Genomic DNA, 24,688 nt, shown 5'->3' with positions numbered 1-24,688 from the left:
GTAGCTAGTAGATTAGCTAACGTAACTTCGGCAGACTACTGAATAGAATTGACTTTGTCACTGTTATTCAGCAGCAATGCACACACCACCACATACATATAAAGTATATAAATATTACTTTATCTGCAGTCAATCGGGTTCATCATCTTTCTGGCTACCAAGATTTTTCAAAATATTTTCTTTTGTGTTCAGCAGAAGACAAACTCATACAGGTTTGAAATAACTTTAGGATGAGTAAATTATGACAATTTATTTAAAGTGAACTATTCCTATTATTAAATTGGTTTTTGTTTATTTTAAGGCAGAATGTCCAGAAAAAAAAAAAGAGTTAAGAATGAAAAGAGGACAGAGTCAGACACAGCAACAGGACATCCAAGGTTTCTTTAAGAAGAAACCATGTCAGGGACAGTCAGATGCAGTGCAGTCCAGTACAGGTCAGAGACAAAATTCCACCAGGCAGGGCCAACAAATGAGTGAGCATGGAGCTACCAGGACAGTGTATAGTCAGCCTGAGACGAATAGTGAGGGCTACATCAGCAGCCACCTATCTGCAGCAACAGGTGAAAGTCAGAACATAAACCTTTTATGCATTTTCTTATTTGATACCTTTGCAGCCAGTTCACATGATACCACTTCATAGATAAATATTTAAAATGGTATTATTTGATTTATGTTTTAGGTCTACAAGGTGATGAAAGCTCCCAAAATTCTGAGGGAGAAGAAGACCAGTCCCTTATCAGGCTTCGCAGCAGAAGTGGTTCAGATTCCAGAGGTGATAGTGACAGAGAGCACCAACCAGTCCTATCTGGATCAGAATTTGCTGGTCCACTTGAACCTCAAGGTATATTGACAAATGTCATCTTCAAGTGTTTTAGGCCATTTTAGTAGTATGAACATTGTTAATGTTGAAATGACAGGGACTAATCTTTTCTTTATCGATGTGTCTATTTATTTCGATATTTCGCAATCCAGAGCGGTTGGTCCTGTGCAGCCTAACTTAGCGATGTTTCCTAGAATGCAGCAAGGAAAAAAAGTAGGGCTTTTAATTCTACATGGTATAAAGAATATCCATGGATAGAATATTCACAAAGCCAGAACTCGGCCCATTGTTTTGTATGCAGACATTTTTCACTCCCTTCTGCCCCTAAGTCTGCCTTCACTTCAAGCTTTGGATTTGCAAACTGGAAAAAAGCACTATATAAGGACGGTGGGTTTGCAATGCATTCCAAATCAGAGCACCATTTAAATTCAATGTTGGCATGGTCTGACTACAAAAGGGGAGCTGAGAGCAACACATCTTTATTGAAATCAATTAATAAAGACTACCTAAAAAGAGTCAAAGAGAATCAGGACTATATAAAAACTGTGGCAGATGTTCTCCTGCTTACTGCTACACAAATATTCCCCAAAGAGGCCATCGTGAGTCAGAGGAGTTTGAGAATAGGGGGAATTTTCTGGCCATATTGGAGCAAATAGCAAAACATGACCCAACAGTGAAGAAAAAAACTGTCCAGCGGAAATGCTAAGTACACAAGTAATACCACGCAAAAAGAAATCCTGGAGTGTTTGGCAGAGATGGTTCGACAAAATATCATCAAAGAAGTCAAAGAAAACGAGTCATTCAGTGTTCTAGTTGATGAAACTAAGGACATGAAAAAAAAGAACAAATTTCCCTGGTCCTGAGATATTATTATAAGGGTGCAGTGCATGAGAGTTTTTTACATTTTCAAAGAGCTGATAGTTTAAATGCTGAAGGGTTGACAGAGAAGATCATCAATTGTCGTGAGAGATATGGATTGGATTACAGAAGCAATATTGTTGGCCAGGGATATGATGGAGCGTCTGTAATGAGTGGAAAACATACAGGTGTTCCTGCACGCATAAAGGCAGTGGCAAAACATGCGTTCTATGTGCATTGGAATGCACATTGCCTGAACTTAGTTTTATTTGATTCGGCCAAGTCAGTGCCTGAGGCATCATTTCTTTTCTTTACTGGAAAAACTATATGTCTTCATGTCAGGCTCATACATTCACCACAAATGGCTTGAAGTTCAGAAAGAAATGTATGGAGGTCAGCCTAGAGAGCTTCAGAAGCTTAGCGACACAAGATGGGCGTGCAGGCACTTTGCCTGCCGTAATATGATGGACAGGTTACCTGCAGTGCTGTGTGTCCTTGAATATATTGCTGAAGAGAGAAGTGGGGACCGGTCTGTGGAGGCACAGGGTCTTCTTGCCCAAATTGACTTGCCTTTCATTGGGCTTCTAGCAACATTCTGCAAAGGGCTGGGTGACACCAAGCTTCTATCTGATATGCTTCAATCACCTTCACTAGACCTAGCGAGAGCTGTTGAGCTTATTGAAGCACTTCAAGACACATTTAAGAATTACAGAGAAGAATCCTTTTGTGATGAGCTATGGAGAGAAATCTTAAACACAGCTCAAAAGTGTAATATCAGCATTGAAAGTGTGAAAAAAAGGCAACGTAAGACCAGCTCTAGACTAGAAGGATCTGTAGTGACATGCACTGTTGGCACGCATACAAGTGACCAAGATGACAAAGATGGCTTTAGAAAGAACATCTTCTATCCAATCCTTGACTCTGTTATTGGGGAATTACAGAAACGTTTCTCCAAGCCCAACTGCAACATAATGAGCGCTGTTCAAGCACTCCATCCTAACAGCAACAGCTTTCTACAAGAGTCACCCCTTTTTTCATTCGCAGAGATCTATGAGTCAAATTTGGATGATCTGAAGCATGAGCTGCACCAAGCCAAAAGGATTTTGGAGAGGAAAAGGAAAGAAGGCATGCAAAGCCTCACCAGCCTATTGGCGTTCACAGTGTTTCTGGAACCTTTCAAAGAGGTGTTACATGAACTTTTTCGGTTGTGCAAAATTGCCATCGCAATACCTGTAAGCACTGCTTCTTGTGAACGGAGTTTTTCCACCCTGAAACTAATCAAGAACCACCTACGAACAACCATGTCTGATGAGCGACTGAGTGACCTGGTAGTGCTCAGTATAGAGTCACGAAGAGCCAAGTCCCTGGACATGGATGAGTTTATCCGACTATTTGGTAGCCAGCATAAAAACCACAGAATACAGCTGTTCTGAGGCAGAGCATAACACATGTGATGAGACGATGTTTACACACACATGCACACACACTCACTCTCTCTCTCTATCTCTCTCTCTCTCTCACTCTCACACACACACACACACACACACACACACACACACACACACACACACACACACACACACACACACTCCCTCTCACACACACACACACACACACACAGTCACATACTCTCTCTCTCTCTCTCTCACACACACACACACACACACACACACGCGCACACACACACACACACACACACACACACACACAGTCACATTCTCTCTCTCTCACACACACACACACACACACACACACACACACACACACACACACACACACACACACACACACTCACTCACTCACACTCTCTCTCTCTCTCTCTCTCTCTCTCACACACACACACACACACACAGTCACATACTCTCTCTCTCTCTCTCTTTCACACACACACACACACACACACTCACTCACTCACATTCTCTCTCTCTCTCTCTCTCTCTCTCTCTCTCTCACACACACACACACACACACACACACACACTGTCACATACACACACACACATACTCTCTCTCTCTCACTCACACACACACACACTCACGCACACACACACACACACACACACTGTCACATACACACACATACTCTCTCTCTCTCTCTCTCTCTCTCTCACTCACACACACACACACTCACGCACACACACACACACACACACACACACAGTCACATACTCTCTCTCTCTCTCACACACACACACACACACACACACACACACACACAGTCACATACTCTCTCTCTCTCACACACACACACACACACACTGTCACATAGTCGCTCACACACACTCTCACTCACTCACTCACTCACTCATTTACTCACTCACTCACTCACTCACTCACTCTCTCTCTCTCTCTCTCACACACACACACACACACACACACACAATTTTTGTTGAAAATGTGTAAAGTAAATAAAATAATGTTGTGTGATTTTTATTTTTTATTTATTGGAACAGAACTGTGTTGTCTAATCCATACAAAATCTATATCATATACCAAATCAAATCATATCATATCAAATCATCTACCATCTATATTAGAGCACGTGGCATTACACAAGAAATTGTGCTTAATATTTTCTAAACCAGTATTTATTTTCAGTTGAATTTTCTGATTGGCCCCCCCTGACTTGTTCTTGGTCCCCCCTGTGCCCCCCCATTTCTAAAATCCTAGAATCGCCCCTGGGTCCACGCCAACGTGGTGAACATGGTCAGCGCCTCCTGGGACGGGCTGAACTAATCCCACCGACAGCTGAAGTCTAAAGAGGGAAACGTGGCCACCAGCTCCTCACTTATAATGCAGGTAAGTAGCTAAGACTAAAGTACCGTTTTAATTCTAATAAAGGCTGATGATTATACTGGTTTAGAGCAGTTTTGCCTACAGTGTATAACTACTGTCACTACATTACTTATCTGACACTTTATTGTCTGACACGCAGCCTGGTGTGTCCTGCCCTCAAGAGATCTTCTTGTTCTCACCTCTCAGAAGGGGATCCAGGTAGGTCAAGTGTTATGCCAGGCTATTAAAATTGTTTATTTGTCTAGTAAACATGACTTGAACTGTGTGTATTCATCAGATGAATGAATCGGATGGATCAATTATGGTCTATTGGCATGCACTGGACATGCCAGAGACCCCTACTGGTCAGTGCACACTTCTGTGTTTCTGTGAATACTCTAAATGTGTTCATCCTATTTATTAATTTATTTTATTTTTTATTCATTTTCAAAGTTAGGTTTTGACTACCTGTCTGATATTGTCTGTTAAAAATTTCCAGCGAAAGCAGTTTTTGCCCGAGGAATTGCTGCGGTGCGGGAAAAATATATTTGTGTAGGTAAGTGTCTTCATCTGTCAGCAGTGGCTATATAGGGTACTGTTCTAAACCATTTACATATAAGCTTAGTATGTGCACTAAAAGTGCCCTTTCCAATTCCTCACACTTCCTTCAGGGGTCTCATCTGGCTCAGTGCTGGTGTTTGACGTTCCCAGTAAAGGCAGTAACATCACCCTGTCCAAGGTTTTGGAGGAACATAAAGAGGCAATCACAGACATGGCCTCTGAGTGCTCAGGCAATCTGGTATTTACTTACAGTAACATTCATATAAGTATTATTTTTGTAAACCGTAGGGAAAACGCTATTTATAGCTGTTGGGTTTTTTCTTTTTTCATGTTTTCTTCATTTGGTTTAAGTTACTGGGTGCTCAAGTGTTTTATTATTAAGGTTTAAGTTACTGTGTGCTCAAGTGTTTTATTATTAAAATGATTTCTTTTTTTAGGAGTGCATTGCTGATTTAGTAAGTGCTGATGACTCTGGCCTCCTCTGTGTGTGGAAATCAGGAGAAGATTTTCAACTGCTCAACAAGATCCCAGGTTTTGAGTATGTTGGGAATTAACACTCACTATACAAGATACAATGGGTTTCATTCATGAAACATTCACAGATATATTAGTATATTCTGAGAAATGTGTACATTAGGGGGACCTTCCTGAAACATTTCCCGTTTTTACGAACAGTTAGTAAACCTCAGAATTGAGGATTGTCTATAATCCCTACCTATAAATTACAATGTGATTTATGTGTACAGAATCCTGAAATGGCCATATTCCTAAAAGAAGTTTGCAGACTAATGCTGGTGCTCAAAATAATACTGTTCTATGATAAAAAAAACAACAACTATATCTCATTTTTGTTTAGGAGTGATATCTATTTTACACTATATCTATTTTATTTTAAGTTATTTAATTTAATGATTATGTTTTATCAAAATGCAGTGTCTGGAATTTCCTAAACCTTTTCATTAATCTGCAAATTCATGCAGACTGACTTTACAAACAATTTACACAAAAACTCATGTGCATGTGCTCATCTGATTTATTTGATGAAAGAGGACCACTATACTGATGCCAGTACATCATTTATATAATATGTATATACGTATCTCTCAGCACAAGTTGTTCTTCAGTAAAACTCTGGAAGGGCATTGTCATTGCTGGCTATGGGACGGGACAGATCCGTCTGTATGAGGGGGTCACAGGTATACTGCATGCAGAAGTCAATGCCCATGCACGCTGGATCTACTCACTGGATATCGCCCCATTCACTGGACTGGTGAGAGATGTCACACAGTTAATGTACACAACTATACATATGTACATTTTAAATAGTAATTAAGAACACAAATCAAGAAGTTGTTGTATTCAGATGTGTATTATTATAAATGTTGTTATTTTATTACAGTTTATTTATTTATAATGGTAAATTCTTCTATACTGATATTGTTTTCCTTTGTACAATGAAAAAGCTGATCTCTGCAGCAGAAGACTCCTGGGTTCGAGTATGGCATCTGAGCTTGACTCCAGAGACTAATAGTGTAGAGGTAAACCACTCACAGACAAATACAGTACAGTACCATTCAAAAGTTTGTGGTCAGTCAGAAGTTTTTTTTTTGTTTTTTTTTTGAAAGAATTTAATTATATCACTCAGCTAGATGCATTAAATTGATCAAAAGTGGCAGCAAACACATTTATAAAGTAAATGTTATCTCTAATTCAATTAAATTCTATTTGTTAGTTATTTTTAACTGGAAATCCTGGAAAAAGTATCTGGTTCAACAAAAGTAGTAAGCACCAATATTATTTTCCCACGCTGATAATAATAATAATAAATGTTTACTAAGCAGCAAATCTGCATATTAGAATGATTTCTGCAAGATCATGTGACTCTGAAGACTGGAGTAATTGTGAAAATTTCAGCTTTGCCATAACACAAATTTATAACAAATTAATAAAAAAAAGTGATAATATTTTTAGAATATTAATTTTGGTGGGCATAGAAATCTTTCAAAAAAATTACAAAATCTTACCAACCCCAAACGTTTGATCGGTGGAGTACATGCACTTAAACCCCATTAGTAGTTTAATTAAATTAAAATTAATTGAAAAGCATTTTTTTGTGTTCAGCTGATTTTAAATATACTCCCACATTTTTCTCCTCCTTTTCTAGATTGAGCACATGTACAATGAGTGTGTGACTGATACACAGATCTTTGGAGCCAAGTTCTGTGAAGTATCGTATGTCTACATGATTGGCAGTTGTGCTAAGTACAAAATACTCTTTTGTGCTCTGATACTATAGTAAAATTTTAATATTTTCTTCCGACATCATTTGTTTAGTATTGTATAGTATAAGAAGTATAGTATTGTATTGTTTGTTTAATATTAATGTATTTACTGAACAATTTATTTTACCTCATTGAACAATTTTGGATGTGCAATTGAATCAGATGGCATGTAATCCTATTTGTGGTTCAGAAAACAAAACATATCAAAATAGTTTGTAAAGTATTTATTCATTATAAATAGTATGAATATTAAATACGGCAGAGGCTATTTTTTCCAAATGGAATTATAATATTCTTTACATTTGTCTAGAAACAAAATCATTGTATCTAGCTTAATGTTAAATAGAAAATTTTATATATTTTGTTGTTGTCATAGTTTTTGCTATTTTCTGTTTCTTTGTAAACATTTGTCAGTGACAATAAAAAAATAAAAATAAATAAAAATTGTTTACTGTGACTTTTATTGCAATTATAAATGTGTACCAGTAGATGGCAATAGATCTTATATTTTTAATGGTTTTCTGAAACATTTTGAAGATTTGAATTTTGAGATCAGAATTAGCATATTTGATTCAACCAAAAGTGCATTCAAGTGCATTGATTCATATAAAAACATCTATGAAACACATCACATAACATATTAGAACATGTCCAGCACTCATTTCTATTCAAAATGTAAAACATATCAAACATAAATTAGGGATGTCTAAATTGCCTAAAATGGCAAGGCTTTGTTTTCCAACTGACACGCTCTCTACAGTGCCCATACATTATATGTATAATGTACATGTATTTGCATTGTTTTGACAGCTGTTTGTAGATCCCACCTTCTTGCATGCCACAATTGGTCGATTATGTACGATGTCTGAATGTACGCTACATACCCTTTAGCATCTATGAAAACCAGACACTGAAAAGATGATGCGTGGTCACCCTACATGTGTGCAGTGGGTTTTAATGGTCCTCAGGATTATTTCTGTGTAACAGAAGAACAGAAAATCATTTAGATCAACTTCATGACAAAATTTTCTTTCAAGAGCATATTTGTAAATAAGCAGCATTTTCGTCCATGACTGTAGTAATATATTCATCAGCATTAACTTTACATTTAATCATTTAGCAGACGCTTTTATCCAAAGCGACTTACAAATGAGAACAATAGAAGCAGTCAGGTCAACAAGAGAACAACAACAGTATACAAGTGCAATGACAAGTCTCAGTTAGTCTAGTACAAAACGCATAGCCAGGTTTTTTTTTATTATTATTTTTTTTTTTAATAAATAAATGAAAAGACAAGAAAAGGAAAAGTGCTAGTATTAGTTGGTTAAGTGCTGGCGAAAAAGATGAGTCTTTAGATGTTTCTTGAAAATGAGTAGAGACTCAGCTGTACGAATTGAGATTGGGAGGTAATTCCACCAGCTGGGCACAGTCCAGGAAAAGGTCCGTGAGAGTGATTTTGAACTTCTTTGGGATGGCACCACAAGGCATCTTTCACTTGCAGAGCGCAAACTTCTGGAGGGCACATAAGATTTAACCAGTGAGTTTAGGTATGTTGGTGCCGTGCCAGTGGTCGTCTTGTAGGCAAGCATCAGTACTACTGGTAGCCAGTGTAACCTGATGAGGAGAGGAGTAACGTGAGCTTTTTTCTGGCTCATTGAAGACAACCCTCGCTGCTGCATTCTGGATCAATTGCAGAGGCTTGACCGTACATGCAGGAAGGCCCACCAGGAGAGCATGACAATAGTCCAGTCTGGAGAGAACAAGAGCTTGGACAAGAAGTTGGGTGGCTTGCTCTGACAGGAAGGGTCTAATCTTCCTAATGTTGTATAAGGCAAATCTGCAGGACCGGGTCATTGTAGCAATGTGGTCTGTGAAGCTTAACTGATGATCCATCACAACTCCTAGGTTTCTGGCTGTCCTCGAAGGAGTAATGGTTGACGAACCCAGCATTATAGAGAAGTTGTGATGAAGCAATGGGTTAGCTGAAATCACCAGGAGTTCTGTCTTCGTAAGGTTAAGCTGAAGGTGATGGTCATTCATCCAGCTAGAAATGTCACTCAGGCTGAAATGTGAGCAGCTACCGTCGGGTCATCTGGTTAGAATGAGAAGTAGAGTTGGGTGTCATCAGCGTAGCAGTGATAAGAAAAGCCATGCTTCTGAATGACAGATCCTAATGATGTCATGTAGATGGAGAAGAGAAGTGGTCCAAGTACTGAACCTTGAGGAACCCCAGTATCAAGGTGTTGTGACTTAGAAACATCACCCCTCCAAGACACACTGAAGGATCTGTCAGAGAGGTAGGACTTAACCCACAGGAGTGCAGTTCCCGAGATGCCCATCTTTCTGAGGGTGGACAGGAGAATCTGGTGATTAACAGTGTCAAAAGCAGCAGAAAGGTCCAGTAAGATGAGTACTGAGGATTTTGAAGCTGCTCTTGCTAGTCGCAGGGCTTCAGTAACCGAGAGCAGAGCAGTCTCAGTTGAGTGGCCACTTTTGAAGCCAGATTGGTTGCTGTCCAGGAGGTTGTTCTGTACAAGGAACATAGAAAGCTGGTTGAACACAGCTCGCTCAAGTGTCTTTGCAATGAATGGAAGAAGGGATACTGGTCTGTAGTTTTCAAGAAGCGCTGGATTTAGAGTTGGTTTCTTCAGCAGTGGGGTTACCCGAGCCTACTTGAATGCTGAGGGAAATGTTCCAGAGTGAAGAGAGGAGTTGATAACGTGAGTAAGCGAAGGTATGACTGAAGAAGAGATCGCTTGAAGGAGGTGAGTGGGGATCGGTTCAAGTGGACAAGTAGTAGGATGATTGGACAGGAGAAGTTTGGAAACGTCCATCTCTGAGAGTGGGAAGAAGGAGGAGAAAGAGTGTGCGTCGGTCATTGTGAAGTTGTCCTCAGTCTGTGTGGAGAATTGGTCACTGATGGTTCTTATCTTATTTGTGAAGAAAACTGCAAAGTCGTCAGCTGTAAGAGTCAATGGAGAAGGTGGTGGGGGCGGATTAAGAAGAGAAGAGAAAGTCTTGAAGAGTGTCTGAGCATCACAACAGCTGTTAATTTTGTTGTGGTAGTAGGATGTTTTAGCTGTGAAGACATTTGCAGAGAAGGAAGAGAGGAGTGACTGATACACACTGAGGTCGGTAGAGTTTCTTGATTTCTGCCATTTCCTCTCTGCAGCCCTGAGTTTAGACCGATGTTCACGGAGAACCTCGGACAGCCAGGGGGCAGATGGGGTGGTGCGTGCTGGTCTAGACAGCATTGGGCAAAAGTTGTCCAAGCAAGATGTTAAAGTGGAGCAAAGAGTGTCCGTAGCGCTGTTCGTGTCCAGAGCTGAAAACTGAGAGAGTGCAGGAAGCGAGGATGAAACCAAAGAAGATGGGCGCGATGGAGAGAGTGAGCGTAGGTTCCGTCGAAAGGTGACCTGCGTTGGAGTGTGAGCCGCTTCAGGAGTAAGTGCTAGGTTAGCAGTAATGAGGAAGTGGTCTGAGGTGTGCAGTGGAGCAACTGAAGAGTTGTCCACAGAGCAACAGCGCGTGTAGATGAGGTCCAGTTGGTTGCCTGATTTGTGAGTCGCTGTAGTAGACACTCGCTTGAGATCAAATGAGGTGAGCAGAGTTTTGAAGTCAGCAGCCTGGGGTTTATCTAGGTGGATGTTGAAGTCACCAAGCAGTACCAGAGGAGTACCATCTTCAGGAAAGTTTGATAGCAGCACATCCAACTCCTCCAAGAAGTTTCCTAATTGACCTGGGGGACGATAAATGACCACAAAGTGCATTTTAACGGGGTGGGTTACAGTAATGGCATGTGATTCAAATGAACCATTACCTGTAGGTGATGGCTGAAGATCAAATTTCCATTCTTTTGAAATAAGTAGACCAGTACCTCCGCCCCTCCCAGTGGTTCGAGGAGTGTGGGAACAAGTGAAATTAGTGGAGAGGGCTGCGGGAGTGGCAGTGTCTTCAGGTTTGATCCAAGTCTCAGTCAGTGCCATGAGGTTGAGACCAGAATGAGTAGAAATAGAAGAAATGAAGTCTGCTTTGTTAACTGCAGCCTGGCAGTTCCAGAGACCAACTGAAATAGAGAGCGTAGTAGTAGTAGTAGAGGTCAGAGGGACAGGCCGTAGGTTTATCAGACAGGCCTTCCTGCGATGTACGTAGCGTGCTCTTCGAGTGTTAGCACATAGTGACTACAAGTGTAAGAAATATTTGAGAACAAGCTATAGAAAAAGTAAAGAAAGGGGGAAAAAAGCCATACTCAAGTGCCCTGTCGGTTTCCTTGCTCGGTGGATTCGCGCAGGTAGAGTCGATGGTCTTTACACTCGTCGTCTTCACACGAGGAGGATTCACACGAGGGCTGCTGCGACCGCTGCCGCGGTGAAACCGACCGCTTTTGTATTTGCCTGATTAAGAACAGCTAATTAAGTACTTTCACTGGCTTTGGCCACGCCTCACTATTTAGCAGATCAAAACTGGGCAATCCTGTGATAGGCAAACGCAAAACCAAGCGCCACTTTCAGCACGTATTTACCAGGGTAAGACACACACAATTTAAACCAAAAACTTTCCTAGCAATGACGATCACAGTAGTCTAATGAGAAAACGTGACAAAACACTTACAAGCTGCTGTCCTTCTCTTTTGCTTGGCTGTTTCTTCTGACAAGTGCTTACAAAACAGCTAATTAAGTACTTTTATTGGCTTTGGCCACGCCTCACTATTTAGCAGATCGAAACTGGGCAGTCCCGCGATAGGCAAACGCAAAACCAAGCGCCACTTTCAGCACGTATTTACCGGGGTAAGACACACACAATTATAAAAGCCATAAAAGAAGACTTTTATTGTCAGATGTGTCCTTTGTGCACCTGCCATGAGGCCCTGATGAGTCCTTGTCCTTGATTTACACCCTGTTTTCACACTGTAACGTTTTGTTGTCATTACATCTTTCATCTATGCAGGCTTCTGTTTTTATATGTTCAAAGCAGAACACCAGAGGAATGCAGATTTTCATGTCAAGCTGTTTTACCAGTAACCCACTAAAATATCTAAAATGCTCATTTGACTGTATATTTTCCCCATAATATTTATGTCCGTAATTCTGTTGTACCCCCATAGTATTATCCACACATGACCTCTCTTTCCAGTCTGCTGTTGATAAAACCCCATGGTCTCTTTTGTAAGACTTTTAACTTTGTCCTATGGATGACACTTTTTCCCCCTATATCTGTTATGAAGAGAGGGTGAATATCAATGACACAGAGGGACAGACCTAATGGGTAGAGAATAGACTGCTGACCATCAAATTTGATGGTGGACAGAAAGGGAGGGAGTCCAGAGAGTGTCAATGAGACCTCCACTGGCTGTGGGTTTAATGGAAATATGTAACAATGCCATGCAGCACTAGAGCACAGCAAGATGTGTTTAAGGTCATTGTATTTTGTGTGATCTGTGGTAATAAAAAATATGGCCTGTCTACAGGCCATGTAAAATTCAATAGTGTTCTCCAGACACATCAGATCTGTGGGCTACGGGGATGGGGACACGATGCAGTTCCAGAAGACACAACATGCTTGTTTATTACACTTAAGCAGGAGTTGAAAAAAGTTATTTTCTGTGTTTTCTATGTATGTCATGTTATGTTTATTCTACTATGGCCACTTTTATTTCCAAGGAATTACTTTTTTATTATAAAATATCAGTTTCCCTCTTTTTGTTCAGATTTAAAAACATCAGATTAAATCTGGCTGAATATTTTTCAGTAAATCTTCATTTCAAATAACAGAAAGGTTTTTAATTGTTTCAGTTAGCCCTGATTCATTCATGTGTTTGTGTGCGTGTTTGGTTGTTTTAATTTTTTAATCATAGCTTGATCTTCCCATGAAAACAATAGACTTCTTGTACAGGTTTTCTTAAGTCATTTAGTCCTGCTAAACCCCACTCCTTTCTCCCGGATATAACCAAGTCCCACCCTACATTTTTCTTCTATCACTCAGAGTACAAAATAAAAATATTTGTCGCTACTTCTGTTTCATTGTCTGTTTTTCATTTACCTGTTTAATATCTCAGAGTCCACAGGGTCAGAAGTGCATATTAGTTGAAGAAATGTGCAATGAGAGACTGTCATACTTTTTTTGGACTTGACAGCTACACACAGGCACATTGTTTTATCTTTAATTAGCTATTTGATTTAAATAAGCATGCATTAGTTGTCTGCTTTGTTCTGGCTTCAATACTTGGTATTATAAAAGCCAAAAGGGACCATAACAGGCTCATTAGGCTGAATGGAATATGTTTTGATGCAAGATTTTACATGTTTATTTATGTAAATGTGATGGGGAGAGGGTTTCAAGGACGGCACAGATGCAAGTGACCACAATTATAATACTCTGCAGACGCACATGTAGTTTTATTCATGAATAAGAGATTGAACTGGCATTGAATTGGGTACAATAATCTTTCCATATAAAACATGACAGTTTATTCACTCTATCCTGCCTGTTTGTCATCGTATTTTTAGCAATAGCCAAACCCAGCCACCCGGCTTTGATGTTCAGCAAACAAAAGCTGCCCGACGCATCCCATTATCGTGAATGATTAATTTGGAGATGTCTGGATGGAACACGCAGCATTCGCTCCCCCTCTCAAGACTTTCCAAAATCTATCTGCTTTAGCGTTGAGCCTGCTGGGAAAGCTTCGCCACACAGGGATTGACAAAGTAATTCCTCACCAGTCTGGAGCTGAGGAAAAAACAGACGCAAGGAGGAAATTAGGAAAAAGTGTCTCCTGTAAATAGTTCATATAAATAGACTGGAATCAGCAGGAGGGGGAAGTGGGATCAGACACACAGACAAATGCTGGACGAGGGAGATTGGCTGGAGACAAGGAGGGATAGAAAGCGGAGTGAGAAAGAAGTTGACTTCATGCTGATGATTCATCTGGTCATCTCCAGAGTGAGACGTGTGCACACTCCACCCGCTCCAACAGCTGCTCCCGAGCCCCGTCTCCTCTGCTGTGTCCTGTGAGAACAGGAAATGACGAGTGAGCTGTTTTATACATTGGTCTGTCCTACTCTTGCCCATGGGGCACTGCAACAAAACAAAACATTTTTCTCTGTATTTTGTTCTAATGTTTTAACAAACAAAACATGCAGCAAGAAATAATTGAAAATCTGAAAAAGATAACTATGTTGTGACATGAATTCTCAAGTCAGTTTCACTGTAATCTCATGAATTTGTCATTAACTGACTCTCTCTCTCTCAATGGGGTGTTACTCTTTCCAGTGTTGGGAGTAACGCATTACAAAAGTAATGCATCAGCTACAGTAACATATTTCTTTTTGCTGTAACGCAGTAGTGTAAGGCATTACTAATCAATTTTCAGTAATATTTTACACGGTACATGTTGAGTAACGCTTGCGTTACAACACACTTTAAGCCCAAAATGTAATTGTTCAGAGAAAAGAAAAAGAAAAGAAAAAAAAAACCAGCAAGACCGCCAGATAGGCTATTAACGAATCAAAAAGGTAGCAAAAAAAGTTAGTATTTCCTGTTTGTGGTCAGATAGCTGCGTGTGGTGTCCAAGATTGGAAATAAAGAAGTTAGATTATAGAATCACCTAAACTACATAGCCTACTATGTTACTTGCACTAGCCTACTGTTTATGCGTGTCAGGGACCAAGCAGTTAAGCAAGAGGAGTCGCAAGGGAAATTAAAAAATAAGGATTTTTATTTCCCAAAAATCATGACAACAAAGTGAAAATAAAGGTTTGGGCCCAAAAACAAAAGTCAAATAAACAAACAGTAACTAAAGCTCTAAACAAAAAATACAACTAACTCTTACAAAGAAACAACGGGGACTTATATATTGGCTGATCAGACCAATTTTAACACACAGGGGAAGACTAACAACAACAACAACACTACTACACAAGCTACAAATAACAGCAAAATCTACATAAAACTTATTCCAAAAGTAATAAACATTTAATTAATCTTAATTCAACAAAAGTACTCAATAAAATATAAATCCAAACCCCAGAATATCTAAGCAGAGAATGAGCTATCCCCCCAGGACATAAACAATGGTAGTGTCCAATTAGGCCACCTCCCCTATAAAACTGCTCCTGCTCCAAACGCCACCCCTTTAAGCCAGCCAACTTCCTGGATCTCTCCCGGGTGTGGAATCCAACACTGGTAAGCTCAGAAACAAATAGTTACACAAACAAAATGACAAAAGTAACTAATGGTGAGCGCTCCCAAAACTATACTTCTGTATGGTCAACTAAATAAAATACAATGTATGTGAAATGACCTTTGTGTCCTGTGAGTTATTTGTAACTAAAAAAATGTTTGCAACAAATGTGAATGAAAAATGCATACAAACTAATCCTAAAGAAAAACAGCACAAACTGAGTACATGAGGTTACCGCTCTTAAACTGGTTGTGAGGCCATGGCGCTGGCCTTCACAATGCACAATGGGTAGGATTAGGGTTGTGGGGTAGATGCATATTATGTGTACGTGAAAACTGCATATCATATGCACTCCAACAAATTTCGTATCATATGCACGTGGAAACTGTTTATTATGTGCAGGTCAAGGTCTAACCCGTGCGTATCATATGCAAGCAACATGCCAAAGTCATTTTTTGCTTATCAATACCACAGTTTTCTGTTTTTATTTGGCATATTTATGTGCATTTTCATGAGACTGGGCTCACTTGCATGAGAAGTAAAGGTGCATCGCAATAAATTATGTCGTGGAAAAGTTCATTTATTTCAGTAATTCAACTAAAATTGTGAAAATCGTGTATTAAATAAAATCAGTGCACACAGACGGAAGTAGTTTGAGTTTTTGGCTCTTTTAATTGTGATGATTTTGGCTCACATTTAACAAAAACCCGCCAATTCACTATCCTAACCAATTAGAATATGGTAACATGCCAATCAGCTAATCAACTCAAAACTCCTGAGCCTTCAAAATGGTCTCTCAGTTTGGTTCATTCATTGCCAAAGAAGAGTGCTGTATCCAAGTATGTTAACAGAAAGTTGAGTGGAAGGAAAAGGTGTGGAAGAAAAAGATGCACAACCAATGGAGAGAACCGCAGCATTATGAGGATTGTCAAGCAAAATCGATTCAAGAATTTGAGTGAACTTCACAAGTAATGGACTGAGGCTGGGGTCAAGGCATACAGACGTGTCAAGGAATTTGGCTACAGTTGTCGTATTCCTCTTGTTACCATAGACAACATTAGAGGTGTCTTACTTGGGCTAAGGAGAAGAAGAACTGGACTGTTGCCCAATGGTCCAAAGTCCCTTTTCAGATGAGAGCAAGTTTTGTATTTGTATAGGACCAAGGTCCTAGAGTCTGGAGGAAGGGTGGAGAAGCTCATTGCCCAAGTTGCTTGAGGTCCAGTGTTAAGTTTCCACAGTCTGTGATGATTTGGGGTGCAAAGTCATATGACCATGGTGTTGGTGTGCTTGACTGCCCAGCAAACTCACCAGACCTGAACCCCACAGAGAATCTATGTCAAGCTATTGTCAAGAGGAAAATGAGAAACAAGAGACCAAAAAATCCAAATGAGCTGAAGACCACTGTCAAAGAAACCTGGGCTTTCATACCACATCAACAGTGCCACAAACTAATCACCTTCATGCCACACCGAATTGAGGCAGTAATTAAAGCAAAAGGAGCCCCTACCCAACAATTCACAAATTTTTTTTTATTGGTCTTATGAAGCATTCTAATTTGTTGAGATTTGGTTGAGAATTGGTGGGTTTTTGATAAATGTAAGCCAAACGTTTCCACGACATTCTAATTTATTGAGATGCACCTGTATTCTCTGCTTTAAAAACCTTAACTACACTGTCATGCATGCAAATATTTATTCTGGACACCCTGGGCCCCAAAATACTTCAAACAAATTTTATTTTTGTTCTTTGTTTGGAGGCAAAAAGAAGTTTGAAAAGGCTGAGCGATGGTAGGCTGTACTGTTTCCGAACTTTCCAACAACCCCGCGCTGCTGCCCGGTGTGTAGATTAATGGAAACATGACTTGCAACACTCGCGCATATGCCCTAAACACATGAAGATGCAATGACGGTGTACCTAGGTGTGAGACAGGTACCGATGGTCAGATTATATACAAAAGAGTCAAGTTTATATACAAAAGGACCTTTCCATTTCCACAGTCAGTACTTTAAATGTGAATGGCTCATAGTCTGAAAACTTTAGAATAAATGTGGAAAAAAATATTGGAGTCAGTTTTTTACTTTATTAGTGTTCATTTATTTTATTAAACTGTATAAATTATTACACCTTTTTATATTTTATGTGATGTCATGATTTGATAGAAACAAAAGTTTATTATCGTATATTCAAAAATGACTGTGATTTTAACGGTAAAAAACTGTGAAAATGCTACAGTACAAACCTGTTAAATGGTTAACAGTAATTTCCTGTAAAATTTACAGGCAAAAACCTGACGTTCCCAGAATTCTCTGCATTGCATTTCAAGTTTTGTTTGAATTTGATGTTTTTTATTTGAAATAACTATGTTTTTTTTTTGGTGGTGGTGGTTATCAGTGTATTACAAAGGTACAAAACTTTCAGTACTTCAATAGGTTGGTATATTAACATCATATCAGTTAATGAAATTACGGTATTTAACTGAATTTAAGGTAAAACCTAAAACATTGTTACCATATTTGTTATGGTAGAATTCTGGCAACAACAGCTGCCGTTTTTTTTACTGTAAATTTTAGAGATTTTTATTTACAGTGGTGGCATTTCATTTATTGTATACGTTTCGGACTGATATTTTTGAAATGACACATACCAGATCATTTTTCATTTGAAGTATATCGGGGGCCTTAAAATAGCTCAGCTATAGACAAGCATTAAGCCGTGTCCACTGATGTATTGCAAAACTTAAAAAGGTAATTGTGTATAAAAATGTGTTTATTGTCATCAGCCTGAATTTGCACCTCAATTATTCAATTCAAGTTTATTTGTAGCGCTTTTCACAATACAAATCATTAGCCATATCACCCTGTGTAGCCCAAAACTGGCTGCCCACTGATAGGGTACAAGGTTGTGAGCTTGGCACAGAGGAGTGAGTAGACAGACCAAAGGCTTGGCACTGGCAGACAGGCTTCAGCGATCAACACGTTAGCAGGGGCAGAGCACTTCTGACTAGTGGTGGGGGTGTGTAGCAGGACTTGATCATGAACTAACCACACTGGCCCCGAAAAGTGAGATAACACTTAAGTAGCATGCGTAAGTGCATGTGTGTGTGAGAGAGAGAGAGAGTCAAAATATGGTCTACAGGCTATGTATAGTTGTGTATGTACAGTATATGTGATATGTCAGTTCAAAAAATTTTCACAGTAAAGATTGGCAACTGAGAATTGGTTCTTAATCAGAACCGGTTGCATTTAAAAAATACAAGTGTGGTCCCAATCAGGTCCCATGCTCAATTGGATATCCGTTATCTCATGACAGCCGGAAAGTCCTCCTCTAAACTTAATTTTCCATCAGCAGATTGTACAAAAACCTACCAGTTAGATTGTAAGAATTCATACAAATCAGTCACCAAAACATAAAACAGTTACAAATCACCATAAGTTGTGGTATTTTCATACCATGATGGGCCAGTATTGTTCTCTTACACTTTTCCATCACTGGCAATAAAATACCATAACAAACGGACCTTATCATCAGTAGTGGTATTATTAATTTTGACAGGAATGAAAATGATTTTAGAAGTGTTTTCAATGGACTGTATTGTTGTTTAACAACATACTGATTGTTCAGATGATGAAACATATTTCCACAAGATTTTCTGTCTACAAAAACATAATAAACAAAAACAAACAAAAAAGTTTATTGTGAGATTTTAACATGATCTTCAGTATACCTAGCTCAAGTAGTTACAGAGACTGTTAGTCTATACCTCACAGCCTCATTTTCAGTAGCATAAATTTCAACATTGCCATTCCTGAACTATTAAGTCTTATGAATAGGTTATTTTTGGTTTGTTTTATTGAAACGAATTGAACAAATCACTTGAATGAGTCTGTTCTTTAATGAATCAGACTGTAACTATATGCATTTTGTCAGCAGATCACTTGATCAAAGATCATTTGGCAATGGAATTGCATTTAACCCAGATGTTCTTTACGAAAAAAAAAACATTAACGGAACTGATAAGGAAATGAAATTTAATTCTTTATGATTCCCATATTCAAAATTTCAGTTAAACAACAATCGCAAAGTATGTTCTCAGGCTTGAATGCAGCACTCCCTTTGAACTTAATGTTTTAGTTAGATATTTAGTTGTATTACCACTTCATGATTATGTCAACTAATAATGTTTGCAGAGCAGCAAGGTCTTACCAGGGAGTTCCTGATAAGTTTTTGACAGTGTTCAGACCTGGTTTCATATGTCAAGCTTTAAAGTCAATATGTTTTGAACTGTATCACATGGGAAACCGGTGATTTGCGGTGCACTCAAACATACACTTAAGATTTAGATCTAGAGCAGTTACATGTATTCATCCATAACAGACTTCAGTGTTGTAGGCATAAGGTTTTGTTGACATTTCTGAATTTGTCCTAAATGCAGCACTAGTACTTTTTGAATCAGGAACAGGACTTTGAAATAGCAGCGTAAGCGATATTTTCTTATCTCAACAGAGTGTGCAAAGATGTTTGTTATTTTTTCTTATCAGTGTGCTTGTGCAAACCTTCACTTACTGGCTAAATACATAATTTCATATAAATTTTGCCTCAAAGGATGTAGAATTAGCCAATGTTTTAGCATATTAAAAAATTTAAAAACCATGACAGCTCCAGTGAACTGGCTTCATGCCACAACAGAGACATATCAGTTACATAATATATAATTACTATGAGCAAACAGGGGAGTATTGTAGGTTATTTTCTTCTCAAACTGTGTGTACTTGTGTATATGTGTGTGTTTATATGCTCCAGCTGTGCTGTCACTCAAGGAAACCCACTACACTCATAACACACACTGGCCTTTGCCCTCTGAGAGGATCTAAATTTGCTGAGCCGAGCAGAAATTGAACCTAGTCATAATTACATGAACATTAAAACACAAAGCTGACCCCAATCCTCTCAGCCCCCTAAAACCCACAAGACTCTAGACTTTTCATCACATTTAATAATAAATAAAACACACACAAATATAAATTTTATGTCAGCACTGATACACATGAAGTCAGATTTTAACTTTGGCATATTAACAGTCGGTGTTCACTATTCCAGACACCACAGTCACAAGATCCTAGAGGCCATGACATCGGCATTCCCTGTAAATAGAACTCCTATACAGAGAATTCTCCTGTTGACTGGGTTTAGGAGACTGGGTTGATGGACCATGTGGCCTCCAGATGGGCACTCAGGCCTGGACAGCGGGATCAGAGGTGAACAAAAGCAGAAATCTAAATAGAGCAGAAAGAAAAATACGGAAGTCTGTTCGTTTCGTCTTTCCAGACAGTTAATGAGGATGGACATTTTATTGCTAAGATGAGTATATGTTGTATTTTGTACATCATTGCAAATAATATTTGTCATTTAATTAGAAGTGAGTATTCATATAGGGACTACTGAACAGACATTTAGAAGTTTCTTTTAAAATGCAAAGTACTGAAAATCTAAATTAAGCTCTGTAAACACTTGGATTTTTATACTGTAAGTGTGTTCCATTCGGTAAACATAAGTTCTACACACACTTGAAAATATGAGCCAAATACAAGGAATCTATTCTGGCCAAACATACTTTTCTATACAACTAGTTTTGAATCATTGTAGCTTGCTACCATCTGCAAATTCTTTATGGAATAAATAATGTAAACATTCCCCAGCCCTCCAAGTCTTTCTGGTAGAACTGGAAGAGCGAAAATACACAACAAAACTGGCAATGTTGTTTAAACTGTAAGTTAGCCTTCTCAGTATTACCATCTTGTTTACTAAACTGTTTAAAAGAAATATTATGCAATAAATCTTGTTGCTGGTCTGAACTGACCCCTCCTTTACCTAAACATGATGAAGCAGTTCTGCAGTAAAATGTCATTAATCTGGCTGTTTTTTTTATATAAATAATAGTGCTAATAATAATGCACATTTATAACATTATTTGTTAGCCTTCCATTATTAATTCAGCTGCTGATGAAGTGACTGCAGAAACATTTGACTTCTTGAATATCAGATTGTTTCTTTTGTAGATGGAGCGAAAGGGCATGCAAATATAAAGTTTGCTATGCTCTCCTCTTCTCCCATGTAGGGAACTTCTACAGATGTTTACAATTCTATAGTTTACTTCCACATTCCAAACCTGGAAACGTGAATAGGGTTAATTCAAAGCAACAGTCTGGAATGTGTGATATTGCTTTCATCTTAGCAAGCATTCAAAACCTGAGAGCACAATCTGTGAGAAACAATTTGAGGAAACTCCCAGGGGATTGAAGCAGGTTTTTCACCTGAACTATTTTAATATTCCGCTGACCCAAACTCCACTGACCCTCAAATTTCAGAGGAAAACTCACACACCTGTTGTGGAGGTTAGGACATAAACATGCGATGTTAATCATATTGAGTGGGCATGATGGGAAGATGTCAGGACAGCGTTAGCTGTATTCGTCCCTGTTTCCATGGCGACCCCAAAGTGCTGCTAGGAGGTGTGACGCTGCTGGGAGTTTGGCATGTGCCAAAGCCTACTGCTTATCCCTCGTTTGCTAAGTTTCTATTCATAGTGCTCAGTGGTGAGCCACGCTGAGGATGGGCATGTGGCGGATACAGTTGGGCTGCGCAGCCCAGCCCAGATCAGACCATCTCATGCAGAGCGCAGGTGTGTAGATGGGCTGCCTGCAAAAACTCAATTCTCAGTAGTTCAGTTCAATTCTAAGTAACACCTGCTATCCAACAGCGATGGGCTTTAGTGACACAGTTTTCCCCCGATAAAAACTATTAGGACCATTTTAAAAGAAGAATTTTCATTTTATTCAAACAAGTTTTATTCATTTTATTCATAATACATGGAACAAATAGATCAGTTTAATTTTGCTTTTGTTGAAGAAAGATTTATACCCACCAATCTGATCCATGTATAGGCCTACTCAATATATTTTACTGCAATTTGAAATTTTTATTATCAGAATATAAATGTCATCAATTACCATAAATTAAAAATTTACAGCATAACAATGTAAAGAGAGAGATCATTATTATTAATTATTATTATTATTATTATTATTATTATTAATATTTTATTATATATATTTTTTTTGACAATTTCTTAACCATTTTCTTATTTCTTGTTTTAAAACAATGTGTTCATGTACTTATTTTCTGTAATTTATAGATTTATTGATTCTTATTTTGTTTATGTAATATATAATCATTACTTTTTTATGTTCATGTAATGGGGAGGGGGGGGGGGTATAATGAATAACAGGTACCTTAAGTTACTTATATATTTGTAGTAGGTAGTTATAGTATTTGAATTATTTTTAGTATTTGCAATAAGTAAAACATTATAATATATTCAAATTATAAAACAATAAAATATTTGTATTATTTTATCTATATTAACATTTTGATTATTTAAGTCATGAAACAAAATATTATTATTCATAATTATTTGTTAGCTCTCATGTCCTTACCTACAAAAGCTTCCATGTATTTACAGCTCAGTGATCTCGATTCTGCAGGTGGACTCAAAAGTGTTCTCACACAGTGAGAAGAGTTCAACTAGTCCACCGCTGGACATTTTTTTGGGGGGCAGAGGGGTTGAGCCTTGGGACAGAATCTATGTAAATAACAGCTTTTGTGGGTGATTGTTCAAGCTCAATTGGCACCCCTGTAATGGGCTTTTGTAAAGTGGATCAGTGAGGAGAATGGCACGGCTCTATGCCACAGAAAACAAGCTATTGTAGGCTCTGCCTGTTCAGTGCCAGGGACACGCAGAGTTGCTGAGAGAAATTGATCTGGCCAGGTTTAACCCCTAGTCTTTCATGTGTATATGGCTTTGGCCAGCATTGGCTTTGTTAGAATCAGCCTACGTAAGGTCTTTCCAACCCAATGATCAGCACTTTACTCCCCTGGGAGAAGGGAGAGAGGCAGTGGACTGCACCGAAGCCACCTTTATTCCCCATTGTGCCCACTGGTACATCAATAGTGTCGGGTAGAAGCCCGAGCAAATAAGAAAACTGCTGGGAAAGACACTTTGGAATAAAAACCCTGGGGGAATCAGCAACAGCTTGTTGTTGTATTGTAGACTGCATATATACAGAAAAGTCCCCAAACAAACGGTTTCACAAGTTCACAATGCAATAAAAGTGTGCTTGTGTGTTTTTTTCCCCCATTTTTTTTCATTGTTGTTTATGATCTCTAGACTTAGAAACCCGAAAAAGTGTCATTTGATTGCGTGGAAACCATGAATCAGGTACAATACTTAATTATTTCTAGATAATAAGATGAAGACGGATTTTTCAAATGCTTCAGAGACACTTCATATCTTAACTGAGAGGGACGAGTCTGGACACATCCTACTGGCCTACTTCAGAAGACACTTTGTGGAACAGAGTGGCAAGCATGAGGGAGCTTTTTTCTTGGAACTGATCCCAGGATATCTGAAATCGCCAATTGCCACAAGGTTAAATAAACTAGGTCATTTAGTTTGGACAGCGGGTTATGTAAATAACCCCACCTGAAAATACATGTACATTATATATACGTTCTATATACATTCATCTGAACTCCATTCACACCGAGCTCAAAGCGATTGGTGGAAATATTCTGAACTTAAAATGTTTTAAAAATGACAATTTATTCTTTATCATGTTGTTCCAAGAAGAGCTGAACATGTTATTTTAGGGATAAGCTAAATAGTTAAATAAATTACCTGTAAACAATATACCAACACTGGTTTCCAACATTCTTCGTTAAAAAGGTTTATTTTGCAAATTGCAAAAAACCCTGTCCTAACTAATAATAATGGGTGTCCATCCATCCATCCATCTTCTTCCGCTTATCCGGGGCCGGGCGGGGGCAGCAGTCTAAGCAGAGAACCCCAGACTTCCCTCTCCCTAGACACTTCCTCCAGCTCTTCTGGGGGGACACCGAGGCGTTCCCAGGCCAGCCGGGAGACATAGTCTCTCCAGCGTGTCCTAGGTCTTCCCCGGGGTCTCCTCCCAGTGGGACGTGCCCGGAACACCTTCCCGGGAAGGCGACCAGGAGGCATCCGGAACAGACGCCCGAGCCACCTCAGCTGACCCCTCTCGATGTGGAGGAGCAGCGGCTCTACTCTGAGCTCCTCCCGGGTGACTGAGCTTCTCACCCTATCTCTAAGGGATCGCCCAGCCACCCTGCGGAGAAAGCTCA

General features: G+C 39.1%; 1 protein-coding gene across 1 annotated transcript; it reads left to right on the top strand.

The window, feature by feature from the left end:
* Nucleotides 1-4,359: 4,359 nt before the first annotated feature.
* Nucleotides 4,360-14,307, top strand: LOC132140498 (WD repeat-containing protein 54-like). The gene is made up of 10 exons (XM_059549276.1): nt 4,360-4,481; nt 4,614-4,672; nt 4,752-4,818; nt 4,953-5,009; nt 5,125-5,252; nt 5,452-5,552; nt 6,122-6,284; nt 6,478-6,552; nt 7,179-7,241; nt 14,092-14,307. Exons 1-10 carry the CDS (start codon nt 4,472-4,474, stop codon nt 14,305-14,307), a joined length of 939 nt encoding a protein of 312 aa, XP_059405259.1. The 5' UTR covers nt 4,360-4,471.
* Nucleotides 14,308-24,688: the final 10,381 nt, after the last annotated feature.

Source organism: Carassius carassius, chromosome 5 (genome assembly GCF_963082965.1).
Source record: "Carassius carassius chromosome 5, fCarCar2.1, whole genome shotgun sequence".
Lineage (NCBI taxonomy): Eukaryota > Metazoa > Chordata > Actinopteri > Cypriniformes > Cyprinidae > Carassius > Carassius carassius.
The sequence above is the reverse complement of the archived record's forward strand: the minus strand, read 5'-3'. Positions and strand labels throughout refer to the sequence as shown.